Below are 17,046 nucleotides of genomic sequence, written 5' to 3'. Positions count from 1 at the left end.
TTGACGTTTCGCTCTTATAAAGGAGTTATGTCCGGTTGATGTGCAGACAAAACATTCTTTTTTATCCCTGAATTATTTAGAGGTCAGAGCAAAGCGATCTAACAAACAGGAACATTTTCATTTAAATTTGATCAGGCTTGAACTTTAGTTTGAAACAATAATAATAATAAAGAAAAACGCAAATAAAGGGTGAAGAAAAAAACAAAAGTCTGGCTCATTGGAAGAAAATTATAAATTAGCATTGTATGTCTGTTTTATACTTGAGATAAAATCTAAATGTTCACTTTTTAGTTTTACAAAAAATTTTTTTTTTACACAAAATATCTGTTTTTCTGATTTCTCTGTTTAGAACCAAACAGCTCTCTGAAACGCTTTTTTAAATCAACAATTGTGTTCTGACAACGTGACATTGTCTCATTTTTCCAGTAGAGGGCGATCTGCACCAGCTTATTTTACTGGGAAGAGAGAGGCTCCATTTCCTTCTTATCTAAAGGTATGGCAATCTCTTTTTTTCCACTATCAAACTGTCTTTGTTGCAGTGAACCACCACGCCTTGATTTTCAGTATTTCACACTAACTGACCCAACTGGGTTTGTCAACTACACTTATGGGTTTGTGTCCCATTCACACACTTGTCCTCCCCAGTATTCCTCCCACCAGCTCTCCATCTCCAGTGGTCCACTGCCCTCCCTGACTCCCCCACTCTCTCTTGCAGTCTGGGCAGCTGGCCAGCCCAGCCCTCCCCGTTTTTCTCTTTCTCTCTCCTCTTTGCTCTGGATTTCGCTCTGTTTTCTGCACACACTGCTGCGTTTACCAAAGCAAGTGGCTGATAAATTTGCTGTGATGTCGCCGTTGCCAGACCTCCCTGTCTGCTCTGTAGTCTTCACGTGGCTCTGATGGCAGAGCGGGACAGGTGGACTGAGCTGGAGGAGGAACTCCACATCTCCTGTTTGGGACAATTTGCACAGCTCTAGAGAGAGGGGGGGTAAAAAGAGAAAAAGGGTGGAACAGAGCCAGTTCAGAGCTTAGGTCTCGCTGTGTCCACCCACCTCCACCACCCCCTCTTTACTCTCTCCTATGCACACTCACATACATTCCCCTTCCCCATTTGTGTCCTCTCCGATGCTGGTGTGGTGAGCAGCACAACACTCTCGGCTGAGCTGCATGGAGGCACAGGGAGGGGCAGGGAGCCCAGGTAAGAGCCATTTTCCTGTCCTTTCTTTTTAATGCCACAGCTGGAAACAGGGCTGAAGCAGAATCCAGTCCTGCGTCAGGAGGCTTGTGCTAAAAATGATGCCTTTTTGTTCCCTTTTATCAAACATACTGTGTGACTATCTCTGCTTTTGGTCTCCGATCTTAAGCAACTCTTGGAGAGTTCATTAACAATACATGTGGTTAAATATAGCACCAAAGCAAACTACTTATCATTGTTCTTTTACAAGGGATGTAGTAAAGCAGGGTTGACCCCCCTCTCCCCTCCCATTCACACAGTTTAATCTGCTGTTCCTTTTAAATCAGCTCACAGGAGGTCAACCGTGCAAAGGCTGGACTGCTGAAATACAAATTGTGGAACAATAGTATGGCCTTTGTGTAAAAGCCACCCAGAAAAGCCCGCGCTACGGTGGCACTGAGGACGGCTTTATTACGGCTGCTGGACCGAATCATAATTGAAAGTGATGACATTACAGCTGCATTTTGTGTTTAGCACTGGTATGCTAAAGATAACATAGGAGCCCTCAGCGACACGCCCATTAAGCTGTGATGAATAAAAGGGGGATGTTCAGTTTATTGAATTTCATTTTGGTGGGGGGATAAGACGTGAATACAAATTGTTTTTGACAGCTGAACATTATTGCTCTATAAGTCATTCAGGATTACCTAAAATTAATTGCACATATTCTTCTGTTCTGATAGATAAACTAAAATCATGAAAACACCCTGTGCTTTGCAGTTCTCTTACGAACCTCTGCACAAGTTTAATAATCAAAGAAAAATTCAGTTAAACGTGAGTGGCTGCAGCCGCTTTCTGCTGATGCAATTGGTAAGTGTTGTTTGTACACCATTTCAAATGGAGCATTATCCATTCAGATCCAGCTGCTGAGAGGAGTCAGTGCTGCAAATTAATAATTGTCCAATAATGAGGTCCATAAGCCACCAGCTAAATTACAGAGCTAATCTCATTGATTAACTGTTTCATTATTGAAACAGTTCTAAATAGCAACAAAAGCAAAAGAAAAGAAATGTGTCTGAAAAGCAAATCAGGACTGAAATAAATAATTTATAACAGCCCCAATTCATAACATGACTTCCTGCATGACTTCATTTCAAGCACTTAAATACACACTTTGAAAACTAACACTTTCTCTACTCTTGAATTTTAGCATCTCTGTTTTCCCCAGTTATCCCAGTCATGCAGTACCAGTACAAAAGTCTTAGACATTGTTGAGATGTAATTCATAATTATGGGACCTATGACGGTTCCTTGTGGAATTCCTATTTCAATTTTGGAATATTTAATGTGCTCAATTAGAAAACACAGCTTCCCAAAATTTGGATGTCATTTAAACCATGACAGCGGCTTTTTGAACAGATTGTATCTCAAGCTATTTGAGATTAAGTTACTGTGATATTAAGATATTGTTTTAAATGCTTCCTCATAGTATGCTCTAGTATTTATTTTACCAAGTAGTTGTTGTTTGCATGCTAAAGCAAAATGTGTCCTTAAAGGGTAAAATAAAAGTCACATTTCATGCAAGTTTAGTGTTTATCAGCTACCAGGTAATTTCAGGTCATTTATATTTAATTATTGCTCAGTTGTGTTGTCATTGAGTGCTGTGGAGGTAAACTCGGATCGCTTGCCTTCTATGCCATCTAATTATTGGAGGAAAACTTGAAATTATTTTTGAAACTCTTCCTGACTGTAAACCAACTCAGATTGACAGGCGATGTTGACTGAAAATATAAAATCACCTACAGCATAAAGTTTTGCAAACAGAATACAGAAGAAACATTGATGACATCCTGAGTGGTGTATTCATTTGTCCTGCAGTAATTGATTATTTCAAGATCAAATTCAATCGGACTCCAGATAATAACCTCACTCTAGAGTCTAGACCATTGTCATACTCTTATCTATCTGTCTTCCTTCACATGTCCTGGGTTGGCTTCTGCAGAGACAGTTGCAGCAGACAAGTGCTGCAACTGCATATATGACAGCCAGCTCTGTTTTTATGTGTAAGTCAGCCGTACAATTGACCCGAGCTTCTTCAGCAGGTGGTTGATTGATCAGGCCAGCTGGGTAAATTTCGTCTCCTCACATGTTGATACTGGGATGTCTGGAAAGCCTCTTTTTGTCTGTTGCCATTTTAATATTCTGACTGAAGTCCAGAATCATTCTTCGCCAAAAACCACAGATGCAAAAAAAAAAAAAACAAGAAAGAACTTAAACATGACATGCATTCTGAGCATTCGACATAGATAACTGTAAACATCTTGCATTTTAAAACTATTTTTACATTCAAGTTCAGCTTTTATGGCTATATGGCTGAACAGAGACACTGCTGTAGGAACTGAAACCCATCCTGCTGTCCAAATGTTGAGTAAACATTTCATTACGACTACAGAGGTTAAACTGAGATCTTTCAATGAGCAGCTCCTCACAGAGGGAAATAAATCAATACCCAACGATTGCCATTGCTTCTCAAAGGCATATCACTGTATGTCCATCTTCGCCCCTCGCTCTACAGCATTCAGCCGTTTTTGTTCCAGATATGTAACAATCACTGAGCATATATTGCACGGAGAAATGGTGGTCGCCATCTGCTGAAACCCATCTGCTGCACTCCCACACTGCACTGCAATAGTTCTTCAGGTCTGATCGTTTCTCCTAAAAAGCGGAGGATTTTTAATATCATTGCGTAGTTTGTCGTTGCTCGACCCACCATCAACACTCTTGTGTTTCGCTGAAATGTTCAGCACTTTTCATACACCTGTGCTTTTCTTTGCCCAGACTTTGTTTTCAGCTGTGTCTATGAGGTCTTAACCCTGATCAAGCAGAACCTCGGTGGAGCATTGACTCTCAAATGTGCTATTAGAAATTCACTCTGTTCAGTGACTTTAGAAGTGAAGAGGATGCTGGTTTTCTAGTCAACTTAAAACACAAACACATCGGCTGAAAGAACGTGACTGCAAGGTGATGAATGTCACATCTGAAAATGAAACATGACATAACATGAAAGCCTAAAAGTCATGTGATGCTCCATTTGCCTCTCGAAGAATGTTTTCCTCAACTTCCTCATTTTCTTAGGTTGATTCCGATCCAGACGGTTTGATCTAAAATTTAAGTGAGTGTTGTTTGCTGAGATCAGATTAACACCAGGACATTATGACTCGCATAGTTTTTTCATTTTTCAGTGATCTCGCAAGGTTTGTTGACTGACGGACCGTAAAAAATAAACAAACAAAACCTCTATTAGAATAAAAGAGCATCTTCTATTTCTACACCAATTCAGCAGACCATAATTAACGTGGACAATAACAGAGAAGGTGTTGAGAAGCTATAGTGTTGAAAGGGAAGTGATCACACTTTGCATCTACGCTTGTCTGTTCATTTCTATTCAGTACAGCACCAATGCACATTCATCTCTGCTGTTAAATGCTCCTATAGATCACAGTGCTTGTGTGATTTGGGTTCTTGTTGAAACACTTAGTTTTATCATCGATCCTTCTGTCTTTCCAAGAACATTTCCATCACAAGACTTTTTCATTCACCAAGGCTTTAGGAGCCATTAAAACAATTATGTTTCTTTCCTGTAAAACAGTTTTTTTTTTTTCTAAAAGGCTTAGAGATGAGAATGTTGTCCTGGTTATGTCTAGGATATGTTTTCCATTTTTTCTATGATTACAATCTCTACTACGATGATTAAATTGTGTTTAATTGAGGCGTAAAATGGGAAGTTTAACATTTTTTTCAACCCAGGAATCAGCACATTGACAGCAATGGCTGCAGGGACACAAAAAAAAAACATTTTCTTCATCGATTGTTTTGATCTTTGATCATGAGAACAAAGGAGGGAAACAGAGAAATGAAGTCTCATTTTGAGTATTCAGTTTCAAAGCTCAACACTGAGTGGCTCAGTGTGTGTCTTCACCTCTTTGTTGTACTTCATGCATCGTGTGTCTGTGCACTGCTGTGTCAGATAGAGCTGCCATTTCACCACACAACACTAAGAAATGTTGCTTTTTTATGACGTTGCTTACCGACAAGCCTAAAACTTTGTGGACTTTGGACAAAAGTGGAAAGGCAAACATTCATCAGCAGGAACATGATCACTGGGTTTCTTTAAATAAAATTAAAAACAAAAGTTTGCATTGGAAAAAGCATTTAAAGGTTCTAGCAAAAAAAGATGCTCACATAGTTTTCAAACATCTTAACACTTAAAATATAAGTTAACATGAACTGTGGATAAAAACCTGCAATTTTGATTCATAAACTTGACTAGAGGTTGTAAGTATGAAAAATCAATCACGTAAGGGAATGTAGCAAAAACGATTGATTAACACCGAGTTTTTCCAGTACAGAATATGCCAAACAGAGAATCTACACAAACTTGTAAAGCGTAATAAAAAGTTAGAAAAGTTTTCTAAGTCTTGATAAATGTGGAAAACTAAAACAGAGTATGAAACTTTTTTTATACCCAGCTTTCTATGATCATCTGAATGTATTCGTCTGTCTGGGCCCTCTGTTTTTTTCCTCCACCCTACCTTTCCTGCCTTATTTTAAGTCAGACATCTCATTGCCATCTTCTTAGGAGCTTTTATTCCTTTGCTATCATTCAGTCCTTCTCTCTGGAGACAGTGAAGATGTCTGTGTCAAGCTGACACTCTGTTCTCAGAGTCAGATTTCCACATTCTTGTAACACTTTTGTTCCTGATTTTTAAGTGGCGATCAAACATATAGAAAAAAATCTAATTTCCTAAAATGTTTTTTTTTTTTTTTTAATGACAAAAATCCTTGGATCAATAACTTTTTTACCTCCACTCTCTCCCTTTCTGTTCCTGGGATCATGTGACGACAGAGCCCAACAAAGACACCCAGAAGCTGCTGAAGCCATCCAGCTCAGGGGATTTATCCAAGGAGCTGTTCCAGCACCCGTCAGGGGAGGCAGAGGGCAGCCTGTCGGGCCACACTGCCAGCCTGCTGCACATCAGCGAGAAGCGACGTAAGTGTCAAAAAAAAAATAAAAATGGGTAAAGACAAGGAGATATGAGGCGATGCAAACATTTGAAAATATTGCTTCACTAAAAAGGAACCATTTAGCTGCCAAAAAAAGAAAAGAAAGAAAGGTGCTTTTATTGTTAATGAAGATAAAAAACTATGTTGGGTTAGATCACATCTAACATGCGCTAATTCTAAATATTTAACCCTTCTTAACCGTCTCTGTCTCCTTTAAGTATTCTGCTGCTCCAGACTGCTGTGACACAGTTCCCTCTGAAAGGACTCATTGTGTCACACAGAGGCTCTTGTGCATGTGCCACCAAACCTCACGGCTGCTGAAGCACTGCAACTGAAAATACAGAAGCGACATAAATGAAAACAAGGCCACTTTTATCTGCTTCACTGACTAAAAATGTCTCTGGGATTGAAAGTGACACATTAACCAGCCTTTGGTTCCTGGCAGGTCGGATAATATGCTGAAACAGGAGAGGGAAATCAGTGAGAAGACGATGGATGCTTCAGAAAAAAAACTACCAGAATCTTGGTTTAAAGATATTAATGATGCTATCTTCAATAACATAAATTATTTTCACAAGATCCAACTAAAACTTTAAATGAAGCAAAAGATGATCGACATGTTTCATGTTGAGGTTATTTTCTGATTAATATAGATAGAACTCCTGTACAAAACAGAAGACATGATAAGATTTCCTGTTTCTAAAAAAGGTCAAATGTAATGGTTCCTGAAACTGTCGAAGTTTTCAAGACAAAGACATTGAAGTCCAAGAAGAAACAAAATTTGTTTTATTTACATTTTTTGAGCAGAGACAATTAAATAGTATAATGTACATTCAAATATATATATATATATATATATATATATATAAACCCTGCTTCTAAACCCTGCTTTCTTATTTTTTTATAGACTCAACCCATGTCTATTAGTTGTCCTGCCCTTTTTATTGAATTGTAAAGTCAAATCCATCATTTTGCATGCAGAGAGAGATTTATTTACATGTGCTTTAGGCAAAAAAAAATCCTTCCAGTTTTTTCGGCTTCAGCTAAGGCGTGTCTCAGCAGGATTTAGTTGTCCTCCCTAATTATGTCTCAGAGGCTCTCTGATCGTCTTTTGAGATGAGACAGTTGTTTCAGCGCCTGCCTGGGAGTGAAATCACACTGATCAATAATTTAAGAAGCGAGAGGGCATGGAGAATGCAAAAAAAAAAACACACACGAGGGAAAAGAACTCAAAAACGTCTTAAAAGGAAGCGAAGCTGATTAGGAATTGTGTTGCAGTAATTAGGAACATTTTTACCATGTTGTGTGTTACGCTTATGTCTTTTTTCATCCTCTGTTACGGTTTTACATTTATTATCTCTCCTGTAGCTTCAACTCTTCATCATTCTTCCTCTCCCGGTTTTCTTTTCAACTCCTCCCCCACAATTCTCTTCATGTTTCGTTGCCTCTAGTTTCCACTTTCCACCAAAAAGAGATGCTCATAAAAGTAACTGCTAATCAGCTTCTTTCAGTGAACTAAATGAAAATGTATTCCTTGAAATGCTCTGACATAATTGTAAATGATCAAATCTGTCTGTTATCTATAGTCTCTCATTTTTACAGCCTCCTTGTTTCAGTCCCACATGTCTCCCGCCACACCCTGTGTTTAACGTTCTTAATACATTTGACAAATTACTCATTGCTACTATTTCAGCATGATGGATACTCTTCTGTAAATCAATATTGGGTCCGTTTGGTGTAGAATGGAGGAAATGAGGTACAGCAGACAAAGAAACCAGCAGGAGATTTGGCTCTGCCTCTTCAACATGAAGCAGCCTTGAAAGCTGCATGCAGATGGGATAATAGCAGTTTTCAGCCTGCCATTCTCCTTTTGTTCTCCTCTCAACGTCTGACCCAAGAGCTTTGATTTAGACTTTACAGGGTAAACTGTTGTCAATTAATTTATGAGGAAATCACACGTTCATCTTCTTCTGTTTCATATCTAAATTTAAGCTCAAAAAATCAATATGTTATTAAAATGCCATGTTCTTGAGATGTAAAATCATGACACAATAAAAAATAATTTTGAAAGTGGATTCTTGTTAAGTTTGAAAACATGTAATAAAACAAAAGGCGCAATAACCTGAGTGCATAAGAACATTTTAAGTCGGTTTCAACAGTCAGGTTCTTGAGTTAATGTCTGCCATTAGTCAGAAAAACTAATTAAATTTAGTAAAGTTCAACTTTCTAGTCAGATTCTCCTGACATTCTTCTACTAAAGCCATCGTTTGAAGAGACGTCATAAACTGGGGAAAAATGATATTATTGTACAAAGGTATTAGTCTGGAGAGAGTCAAGAGCAGTTTATATAAATACTACAAGAACAACTGTCAATAACAGGAGATAGCTTGGAGTCACAGAAACATTGGAGGTGCTAGACATTCTTCAAAAAGTCCTACACATAAAAGATGGAAACTGATCACAGCGGCTGCCAAGAGGCTGATAGTAACAGTGAAAGTCCTGCGGGAATTTGTGCCAAGCATTGGTACACGTGACAGCAAGCTCCCAGCTCCCTAATGTGGAATGGAAGACTGTTCTTCCAAAGAAAACAGCCACATGAATTCCTGCTTCAAATCTTTTAAAGTTGAACTCACAGTGAAATATGGTGGTGGCTTTATTAGTTTTTAATTTTAGGTTAATTTTGCAAAGTAGAGAAATGAAAGAAAGAATCGTTCAACTGCTCCGATCCTTTGGTGTTCGGTTTTTGGTTTTCTTTAATTATTGTGCTTTGATTATTTCCTTTAAAGAGGCAGCATCAAGTATTTTAAAGGAACATAGCACCACTCTATATTATATTTATGTAACTAAGTTACATTCTGTTGTTGTGCCACCAGGTGTTTGCTAATTGTTGCTGGCTAGTCTGAAGGAGTTGAGTGAGGGAGGTGAAGTGAGGGAGGCATCGTCGAGGAGAAATAGCTGCGCCTTGAAGGTGGTGCTAGGTCAAATCAGCTGTTTTGGACAGCTGAATAGTCGTCTCAGGCGTTTTGTCCTTGGATAAGACCTCGCCTGCTGTGGTGGTCAGATTGTATGGCAGCCTTGCGTCTGTCAGTCTGCCCAGGGCAGCTGTGGCTACAGTCTATCTCATCACCAATCGGCATGTGTGTGAATGTGTGAATTACTGGGTGTAGTGTGAAGCGCCGTGGGAGTCCTCTGGACTAGGTAAAGCGCTTTGTAGCTGTTTGTGCATTGGCTCTGTCAAACGAAACCTTACAAAAGTAAACTGTTGTCTGACTCACTCAGTCAGATTATTGTAGCTTTTTTGATGTTTATATCTCTTCCTGCCATAAATTTGTTTCTCGTCGAATTTTGTAAGACATATGTGAAGGTAGTCAACATTTATAAAGTGTATAATCATTATATCAAAATCTGCTTTTGTATTGCAGAGTGCACACTTTTTGAGCTTCTCACTTTAACGACGGGGAGACTAGCAAATGCTATCAGACTCCTCCTGTCCTGCATATATGAATTCCTTGCGCTTCCAATTAAATTGTACCCTTGCCTCGGTGCATTACCAATTCAGCTCCCCTGGATGCCTGGTTGCAATGCTGAGTCACACTCTTTAATGCATGCTACATGTAAATATGACCCTGCTGCGAGCAGCAGCAGAGCGTTTGACCTGCTGAAGAACAAGCGTTGGTAATAAAATGAACAGGTGCAGCGTAGGGGAGAAAAATGATATAGTGGGGTGGTAAAGAAGTGGCTATTTTCATCTCCTTCCAGCCTACAGTCACACACACAGGCGTCGGGCTTAAACAAACACATTCAGTGAACAGCAGTGAGCACTGACGAAACTGGAAATGTTTAAAAAAGCCACAGGAAAAAAACATAATCCTCGTCCAATAATCTGTAAGAGAAATAATAATGTGCACAACTGACTAGAAGCACTCTGTTTTTGTCACTGTTGTTCACAGAACCTCTGAGCAGTGTGTCATCTCTGGAGGTCCACTTTGACCTGTTGGACCTGACGGAGCTGACAGACATGTCTGACCAGGAACTGGCCGAAGTCTTCGCTGATTCTGATGAAGAAAACCACAGAGAGTCCCCAGCAGGTAGGTCCTGTGCTACAGTAAACGCAAAGGAAGGAAGTAAATGAAAGAGATTTACAATTATTGCTTAAGTATCAGTTCTAGCTCTGAAAAGACAAGAAACACAACAGTTAAATCGTTCTCCTCCATCCAAGAACAAAAAGAGCTCTATCAGACATAACTCGGCTTGGCACTGAAATCAACGGACGACAAAAAAAATCTACAGTGACAAGAGAAATGTAAAGAATCACTAACGTTGAATGAGGAATGTGGATTAATGTGTCTGAGCAATCTCACAGTAGAACTGAGCCATCCATCTGTAGATGAGTCTGTTTCAGCGAGTTACAGAGTTTCAAATGATCTTTTTTTTTTTAGTTAAAAATATGAAGAGAGATAATGTCCTCTCTTCATTAGGTTTTAAAATAACATCTCAAACCTTTGAACATCTCATTGAACATCTGAAAACTGGAAGACGTAACAAACCTAACAATAAATAGACACACAGTGAAACTGACAGGCTGGGCAAAGGGAGGGTTCATCACAGATGCAGCCAGGATACCCAGGGGAACTCTGAAGGAGAGGTTTATGTCTCAGGTGGGAAAATCACTTCACAGGACAACAATTAACATAGCCTATGTGGAAGAGAGGCAACGAGAAAGATTAAAGAAAAAGGGGACAACTCAAAAATAAGGAGAGTTAAAAACTAGTACTTCAACCTCAAAGTGAATCGTGGTGGTGCCGAACCTCTTTCTGAAATGGTTCAAGAAAGAGACTGGACTGGGCATATGTCTTTATGGCACACCTGCAGTCAGGGTGATGAGGAAAGGATGTGGGCAACACAAACAAAAGCATAAAATGCATGTGCAGAAAAGTTCAGACTGAACTCTTGGACTTGGCTCTGAAATGTGGAAGCAGTGTTTGCTCAGCTCCAGCAAAGTGGCGAATCAAGTAGATTTATGTAATCAGTCTCATGACTGCTGTCTCAATTTCACCTAAGAGCTAAAAATAGTTTTTTTTCCCATTTTCTCCTTGAACAATGCAAACACCTTCATCTTCAAGAAATCCACCTTCTTCCTGCTCTCTTTTCTGTTCATTACTAAAGCTTAAAAAAACTAAAGAAAAAAAACTTTTTTATATTTTAGTCTCATTGTACAATGTGCTGCTGTTTGCAGCACAAAGACACACACACACACGCACACACACACCCCCCCCCCCACACACACACACACACACACACACACACACACACACACACACACACACACACACACACATGCAGCAGTTTTTAAGTTTGTAAAAAAAAAAGGTGTAGAGTACATTACTGACAGATGTTTTGAGATTTGGTTGTCAGTCTATTAAACGAGTTAAAAAGCCAGTCAGACTAGAAAACAACAGACGAGATGTGAACAAAACACTAACACATGTTATGGGATTTACACTTTTTATAGAGCAGCGTCATTCATTTGGAGAGCTTCTTGTGAAATCAAAGTAACAGCTGACATCACTTACTTTCTTCTCCATTTGCTTTGAATTTTAGTTCGTACTTATAAAAGTTCAGTTCGTTCCAAGAAGATGACCAAACATTTTGGACTGGACATATTGTAGGGAGTTGCTATAGAGTTATTGTACCTCTCTGTTTTTGCACCAGATGAATTGTTTAGTGAGACTTTACAGCGTTTCAGACAAGATAAACAATCAAAAAATAAATATCACGTCAAAATCTCCAGTTTTAACAGATAGTTTGTTTTTAGATAAGCAATTCCATCAGTTTTTTAATACAAAACCAGATGCTGTTTTCCACTCATGTGATTCACTATTAAGATTATAAGATCAATCCAAATCCCAGAAATATAAAAAAAACAACCTAACTGAGTTGAAACCAGATATTTACTGCTGAAATACACACCACCTTTTCTGTTCTCCCTGTTGAACCTTAACTTGGACAAAATGTTTTTCTGTTCTAATAAATCCTGGTTTGTAAAAGGTTTCTCTCAAGAGTTTAGTATTTGTGTCTGATGAAAAACCAGGAACAAGTTATCTCAACTAGATAAACATTTATTAACAGATGAATGTGACACTTTTAGTCAAGTGGAAATTGAATCCAAAGATGAACCAAACTGTTGGAAGTCTACGTCTCTGAAAAATAGCTGACTTAATTTGATTTTCCAAAGTTACCATAAAAGGAAGTAGTGTTTGAGGTATTACCTTGAAATACATCCTCAACAGTTGAGTCAGGTGGTGTGAAATAAGTTTACACATAGCATCATCACCAGAGTTTTTGCAGCTTTTGGTGAAGGCATTGTAATCTTACATTTTATAATTGTCTGACCTCAAAGAAAGTATTAAAAGTTGTCTAAAAGAAGCTTTCCTCTTTATTTTGGCATTTAGAAGACAGAATTCATTTTGTTGATCCTAATAGGCCTAAAATAGGAAATGTTTGCTATGACTTGACGTCAGACAGTAAGAGAAAGGTTTTGCATCTTTTAAAGCAGAAAGAATATGTGAAACTAAACAGGATCAGATTTTCAGGCAACCATTCACAGAACATGCAGTATTTTCACAGAGCTACACAGAGATTTAAAAGCAAGACGCGGCGATATGCATGATTAATTCTGTCTGACAGCTGAAATACACGAGTGAATGAAATATCACTTTTACATTGGATTATACTTTTTGTGAATTCTGAGGTTTTCACTCTAAGTTGGATCACACAGCCTTAAGCTTTGGTTGCGAGAGAAAATCGCTCAATGGTAAAATAGTGAGAACGTATCAGGGTTGAGACAATGGTTAAAGCTGGGAGAGAAGATGAAGATGGGTGAGTGAGTTCAAGCTAAATGCAGGCTGTTAAATAATTGATTTTCCCCTTCTGGAAACAAAGCCTGTTTCTTCTCAAGCCATTTAAGCACAACCAGAATGCAAGGAATTCCTTTTTGCACTTTGTCTTCCTCGTCTCAAATCTTGTGCCGTCTGATTTTATTTTTACCTTCCTTTAGGCAGGCAGTAGTCTAAATTTCTATTTGGATTTTGTAAGTTTGGACATGTAGCAAAGCATGTTCAGTCTCGAAAGCTCAATAATAGAGCAATTAAAGGCTTTTTATTTAAGAGAACTTGAACAGAAGAATGATGAGGATTTAGTTGGTTTGATCTTTGTTTTTTCCTCAAATCAGATTCACAAAACGTACAATTTAGACACACACAGACAACCCACCATGGGCAGAGCTTTGTCACTTCAGCTGCAGGACGAATGTATGGATTTCAGAAATTAAACACAGAAGCACTGGTCCAGAGAAGCATAGAGCACACAGAGGTAAGGGCTTCTTATTGGAGAGAAACAGAATGAAACAGAGGAGCGCTGAGCTGGTAGTATTATCTGTGACACAATAAACAGAAAGAGGAACATAACGACCAAAACATCTGCCTCTCATTCTACTCTTTAAAATTTAGGCGCTACTTCTTTTGGAAACATATGAAACAATCATCTGATCTCACAATACAACAATTTTGGTCGGGAACCAATGAAGAGAAGCCAAAATTGGAAAAGCATGAGCTCCTCTTTTAGTTTTGATTAGCATTTTGCATCGTCTGTCCCGTCGTCGACATCACACTTGTCTTTATGCAGTTGCTTAAAATGCAAACAGAAAAGTTAAGTTTGGTCCCACAGAGTGCACATTTAACAGCTGCGTTCTCTCTTCAGCCGTTCACCTCTGTTCCTCCTTTTGGAGCATGAGTCTGTCTATAAAAGCACCATTGAATGTAAAAAGGTCAGGTTCCGGCTCAAACTGGCTGCCTTTAGCACTTATCCAGGCCTTTAATTACTTTCAGATCATTATCAGCAACTGCTTGCCCTGGTTCACAAACTCTGGTTGAGCTGTGCAAGAAAAAAAGAAAACAAAATGTTTTTTGCAGAGTTTGGGAAGTGCTGCTATGGATTTTTAGACATAATAACTGACAGTTTACAGTGATGTAGGCTTTATTACAATGTCTTCAAATGAACAACAAGACATATTGAGCTACCATATTTTGCCTATCTGTAAGCTATACCTTACAAATTAGAGAAAAACTGCAGACATCTTGTGATTCAGTAACACAAAGTGAATCAGAAACTCACCGACTGAAGCAGAGAAATCTAGATTTCTAGCACTGTTCATAAATGTTTTTTTTTTCCATTTTGTCGTCTCATGTTTTCATGCAACCCAATTGCCAGGAGAGATTCAAAGATTCAAACAGAACACACAAAACAATCCCATGTGCATCACACAGGCAGGATTCAGCTAGCAGTTGTTGCAGACATTTATTTCGTGGCGTAAATGCACCAGGGAGGTTTCTCTCATGGCACATGTTACTGCGGAGTCCTCGCTGCTTCACATGAGGTTGACATCTCATTAAAATCCAGCAGAGAGGCAATCAATCATCTGAGATCAATATTTGTCTCATTCCAGCGCCTCTCTTTCTTTTGTCACCTCTCGGGTCTTTAATATATGGCAGAACGCGAAGCGTCTCTGGGGAGACGTCTGCGCGGAGAACTAGAAGAGACGGGACCCAACATTAGGCTGATGTGTGCAGTGAACATGAGCTCTACTTCACTCATTGAAGGTTGATTTTATGTTATTGACGAAGGTTCAACAGCACCACCAAGTGGCGTGAAGTGGCAACGACACCAAAACCTTAAAAGTCTGACCCATGTCAGATGAGAGAATATTATCTTTACTCTCTGTTGAGAAAAGATATAGCTGGTGAAGCTAAAGTGTTTACAGTGACATTTTCTTTGTCGTTTTTTTTTTTTTCAACAGCACCATCAGTCAAAAATAAGTTTTTGGCTTATTATTCAACTTGGTTTTTCTAGTTGAAGCTCTTGTAGGCCAGATTTTAGAAATGCACAAACATCTGATCCACCTGAGCTGCTGATCCTCCAGAGTCACCATGGACCTCCTGGCTTTCTCTCCTAATGATGTTGTCCTTATAAAACCCCAAATTTTTTTAAAAAGGCGATTAAATGTCCTGGCTGCAAAGTGACAAACACTAATCATTTCCTGCAGGTCTTTTTATGGAAGAGGGGTTTTCCCAGTAAATTGCTATAATTCGGTTTTATACTAAGTCCTGAAATACACGAGTTCTCGAGGTAACTGCAGGTGCACTTTTGTCGGGTGCAACATTCACAAACGTGAACACTCTTATTGCACAAACTGTTTCTGATTTATGCGCGTCTATTTCTAAAAACCCCTCCGTCTGTTCAGCTCCCAGTGACGTGTGTGTTTCTGGTCCTCAGGTTCCCATCAGCCTGTGCTGCCCAGGAGCGGCTACATGCGCTCTCCCTCGTGGACGCGCTGCAGTAAAGTGGAGCTGCCTCGCGAGAGGAAGCACCACAGTGACTCTGACACCGCGGATCCCTTAATGAAGCTGGAGAGAGCGAAGCGTCCGTAAAGCTCAGCCCGAATCGAGCCTGTCGGACGGACACAGTGGCGAAACCAAGCCACCGAGACGCCTCCATCTGCCACTGTGCGCGCACGTGACGCCCCCGCGGCGCTGGCGCGTTCAGGCTCAACTCTGGAAAACTCGGCCCTCTGCTCTACAGACGATGATGACGTGCAATAATCTCACTGTTCCCGCTCTCTTCTCACACTAACTCAAGCCAACCTGTGCAAGTCATCGTGTTTTTATAGCGGAGGGTTCTTATTGCACTCTGAGCTGCCAGATGATTTCAATATTGTTTTGGTTTGTTGTTTCTTTTTAGATAGACAGGGTATGAGGTCAACAGAGTATCAGCACCTTCGTCCTTACAGAGCATCAGGGTGGGCCAACATTATGAGATTGCCGGCAAAAGTTAAAGCCACGATGATGGCAGATGTTGAGAGGTTAGATGGAACATAAATGAAAACATCCGGGCGCTTATTGAGACTTTCAGGGGTTCCTGCTGCCTGTGAAGTCAGCAAAGGCAGTCCTAATGAGGATATGTGGGGTAAATATCTTCATTATTAAAACAAATGTGTGTTGGGATGCAAAAAGCCTGAATGGAAAAAAAAAAGTTGCACTCCTTTCTCTAAATTGTACGAGCAGCGCCCCCTGCAGGATTGCAGGTGGTGTAGACATGTAAAGTCAAGCAAACGCACCACGCAGCAGCAACTTGCAATAATGTCTCTCATCCTCAGATTTCTCTTTTTTCTTCTTTGCTACCGATTTTTCCAAGGGTTTTTCTAACCCTTGGAAAAATGTGTGCTGCCACAGTCGATGCTGCAGGGATGCGAATGAGCAGAACTTGAAATGGAAATGAATTCAAAGCGAAGGTGGTCATAATTTGTGTGGATGCCAAAAAAAAAAAAAAAACGTAACAAAGTGCCAAAAAGGTGTTTTAATAGTAAGATTAACTCAAGACATTTCTTTACTGTCAGTGAATGGATAGCAGATTGCTTGGTTTGTCACATGTTCAGCCTGCCTATAGGAGGACTGTCAATAACTCTGAATGCTGTGGCACAAATGTGATGCTTGAGGTTGAGGATTCAATAAAATTGTGGCTCCTTTTAAGCTTTGTATCGTCATTTTCATGTCCAGCAAACACCTTTCTTTTTCTGGAAGAGATTTTACAAATGTACGTGAAAATGTATCAAATTAGTAACATTGCAAAGACGAGTGTGTTTAAAGTTATTCTGGTGTCTGCAACAGATTCACCCACAGGATGAATTTTTAAAAAAGGTAAATCGATTTCTATTACAATAACTTTTAAGACTGCTGAGACAGAAGATTTCTCTGCAA

At 39.5% G+C, this 17,046-nt stretch overlaps 1 protein-coding gene across 1 annotated transcript; it reads left to right on the top strand.

The window, feature by feature from the left end:
* Positions 1-798: 798 nt before the first annotated feature.
* Positions 799-16,818, top strand: dbndd1 (dysbindin domain containing 1). Its single transcript, XM_055036565.1, has 4 exons — positions 799-1,195; positions 6,078-6,221; positions 10,186-10,323; positions 15,566-16,818. Exons 1-4 carry the CDS (start codon positions 1,165-1,167, stop codon positions 15,718-15,720), a joined length of 468 nt encoding a protein of 155 aa, XP_054892540.1. The 5' UTR covers positions 799-1,164; the 3' UTR covers positions 15,721-16,818.
* Positions 16,819-17,046: the final 228 nt, after the last annotated feature.

Source organism: Poeciliopsis prolifica, unplaced genomic scaffold, assembly GCF_027474105.1.
Source record: "Poeciliopsis prolifica strain line A6 unplaced genomic scaffold, Auburn_PproV2 SCAFFOLD011, whole genome shotgun sequence".
NCBI lineage: Eukaryota > Metazoa > Chordata > Actinopteri > Cyprinodontiformes > Poeciliidae > Poeciliopsis > Poeciliopsis prolifica.
This window is presented reverse-complemented; position numbering and strand designations above follow the sequence as displayed.

Excerpts from the sequence above, each read along its gene's own strand:
- dbndd1 (XM_055036565.1), top strand. The coding sequence starts at position 1,165 with ATGGAGGCACAGGGAGGGGCAGGGAGCCCAG. Across the intron at positions 1,196-6,077 it reads GGGAGGGGCAGGGAGCCCAG|AGCCCAACAAAGACACCCAG; the intron begins GTAAGAGCCATT and ends ATGTGACGACAG. Across the intron at positions 6,222-10,185 it reads GCACATCAGCGAGAAGCGAC|AACCTCTGAGCAGTGTGTCA; the intron begins GTAAGTGTCAAA and ends TGTTGTTCACAG.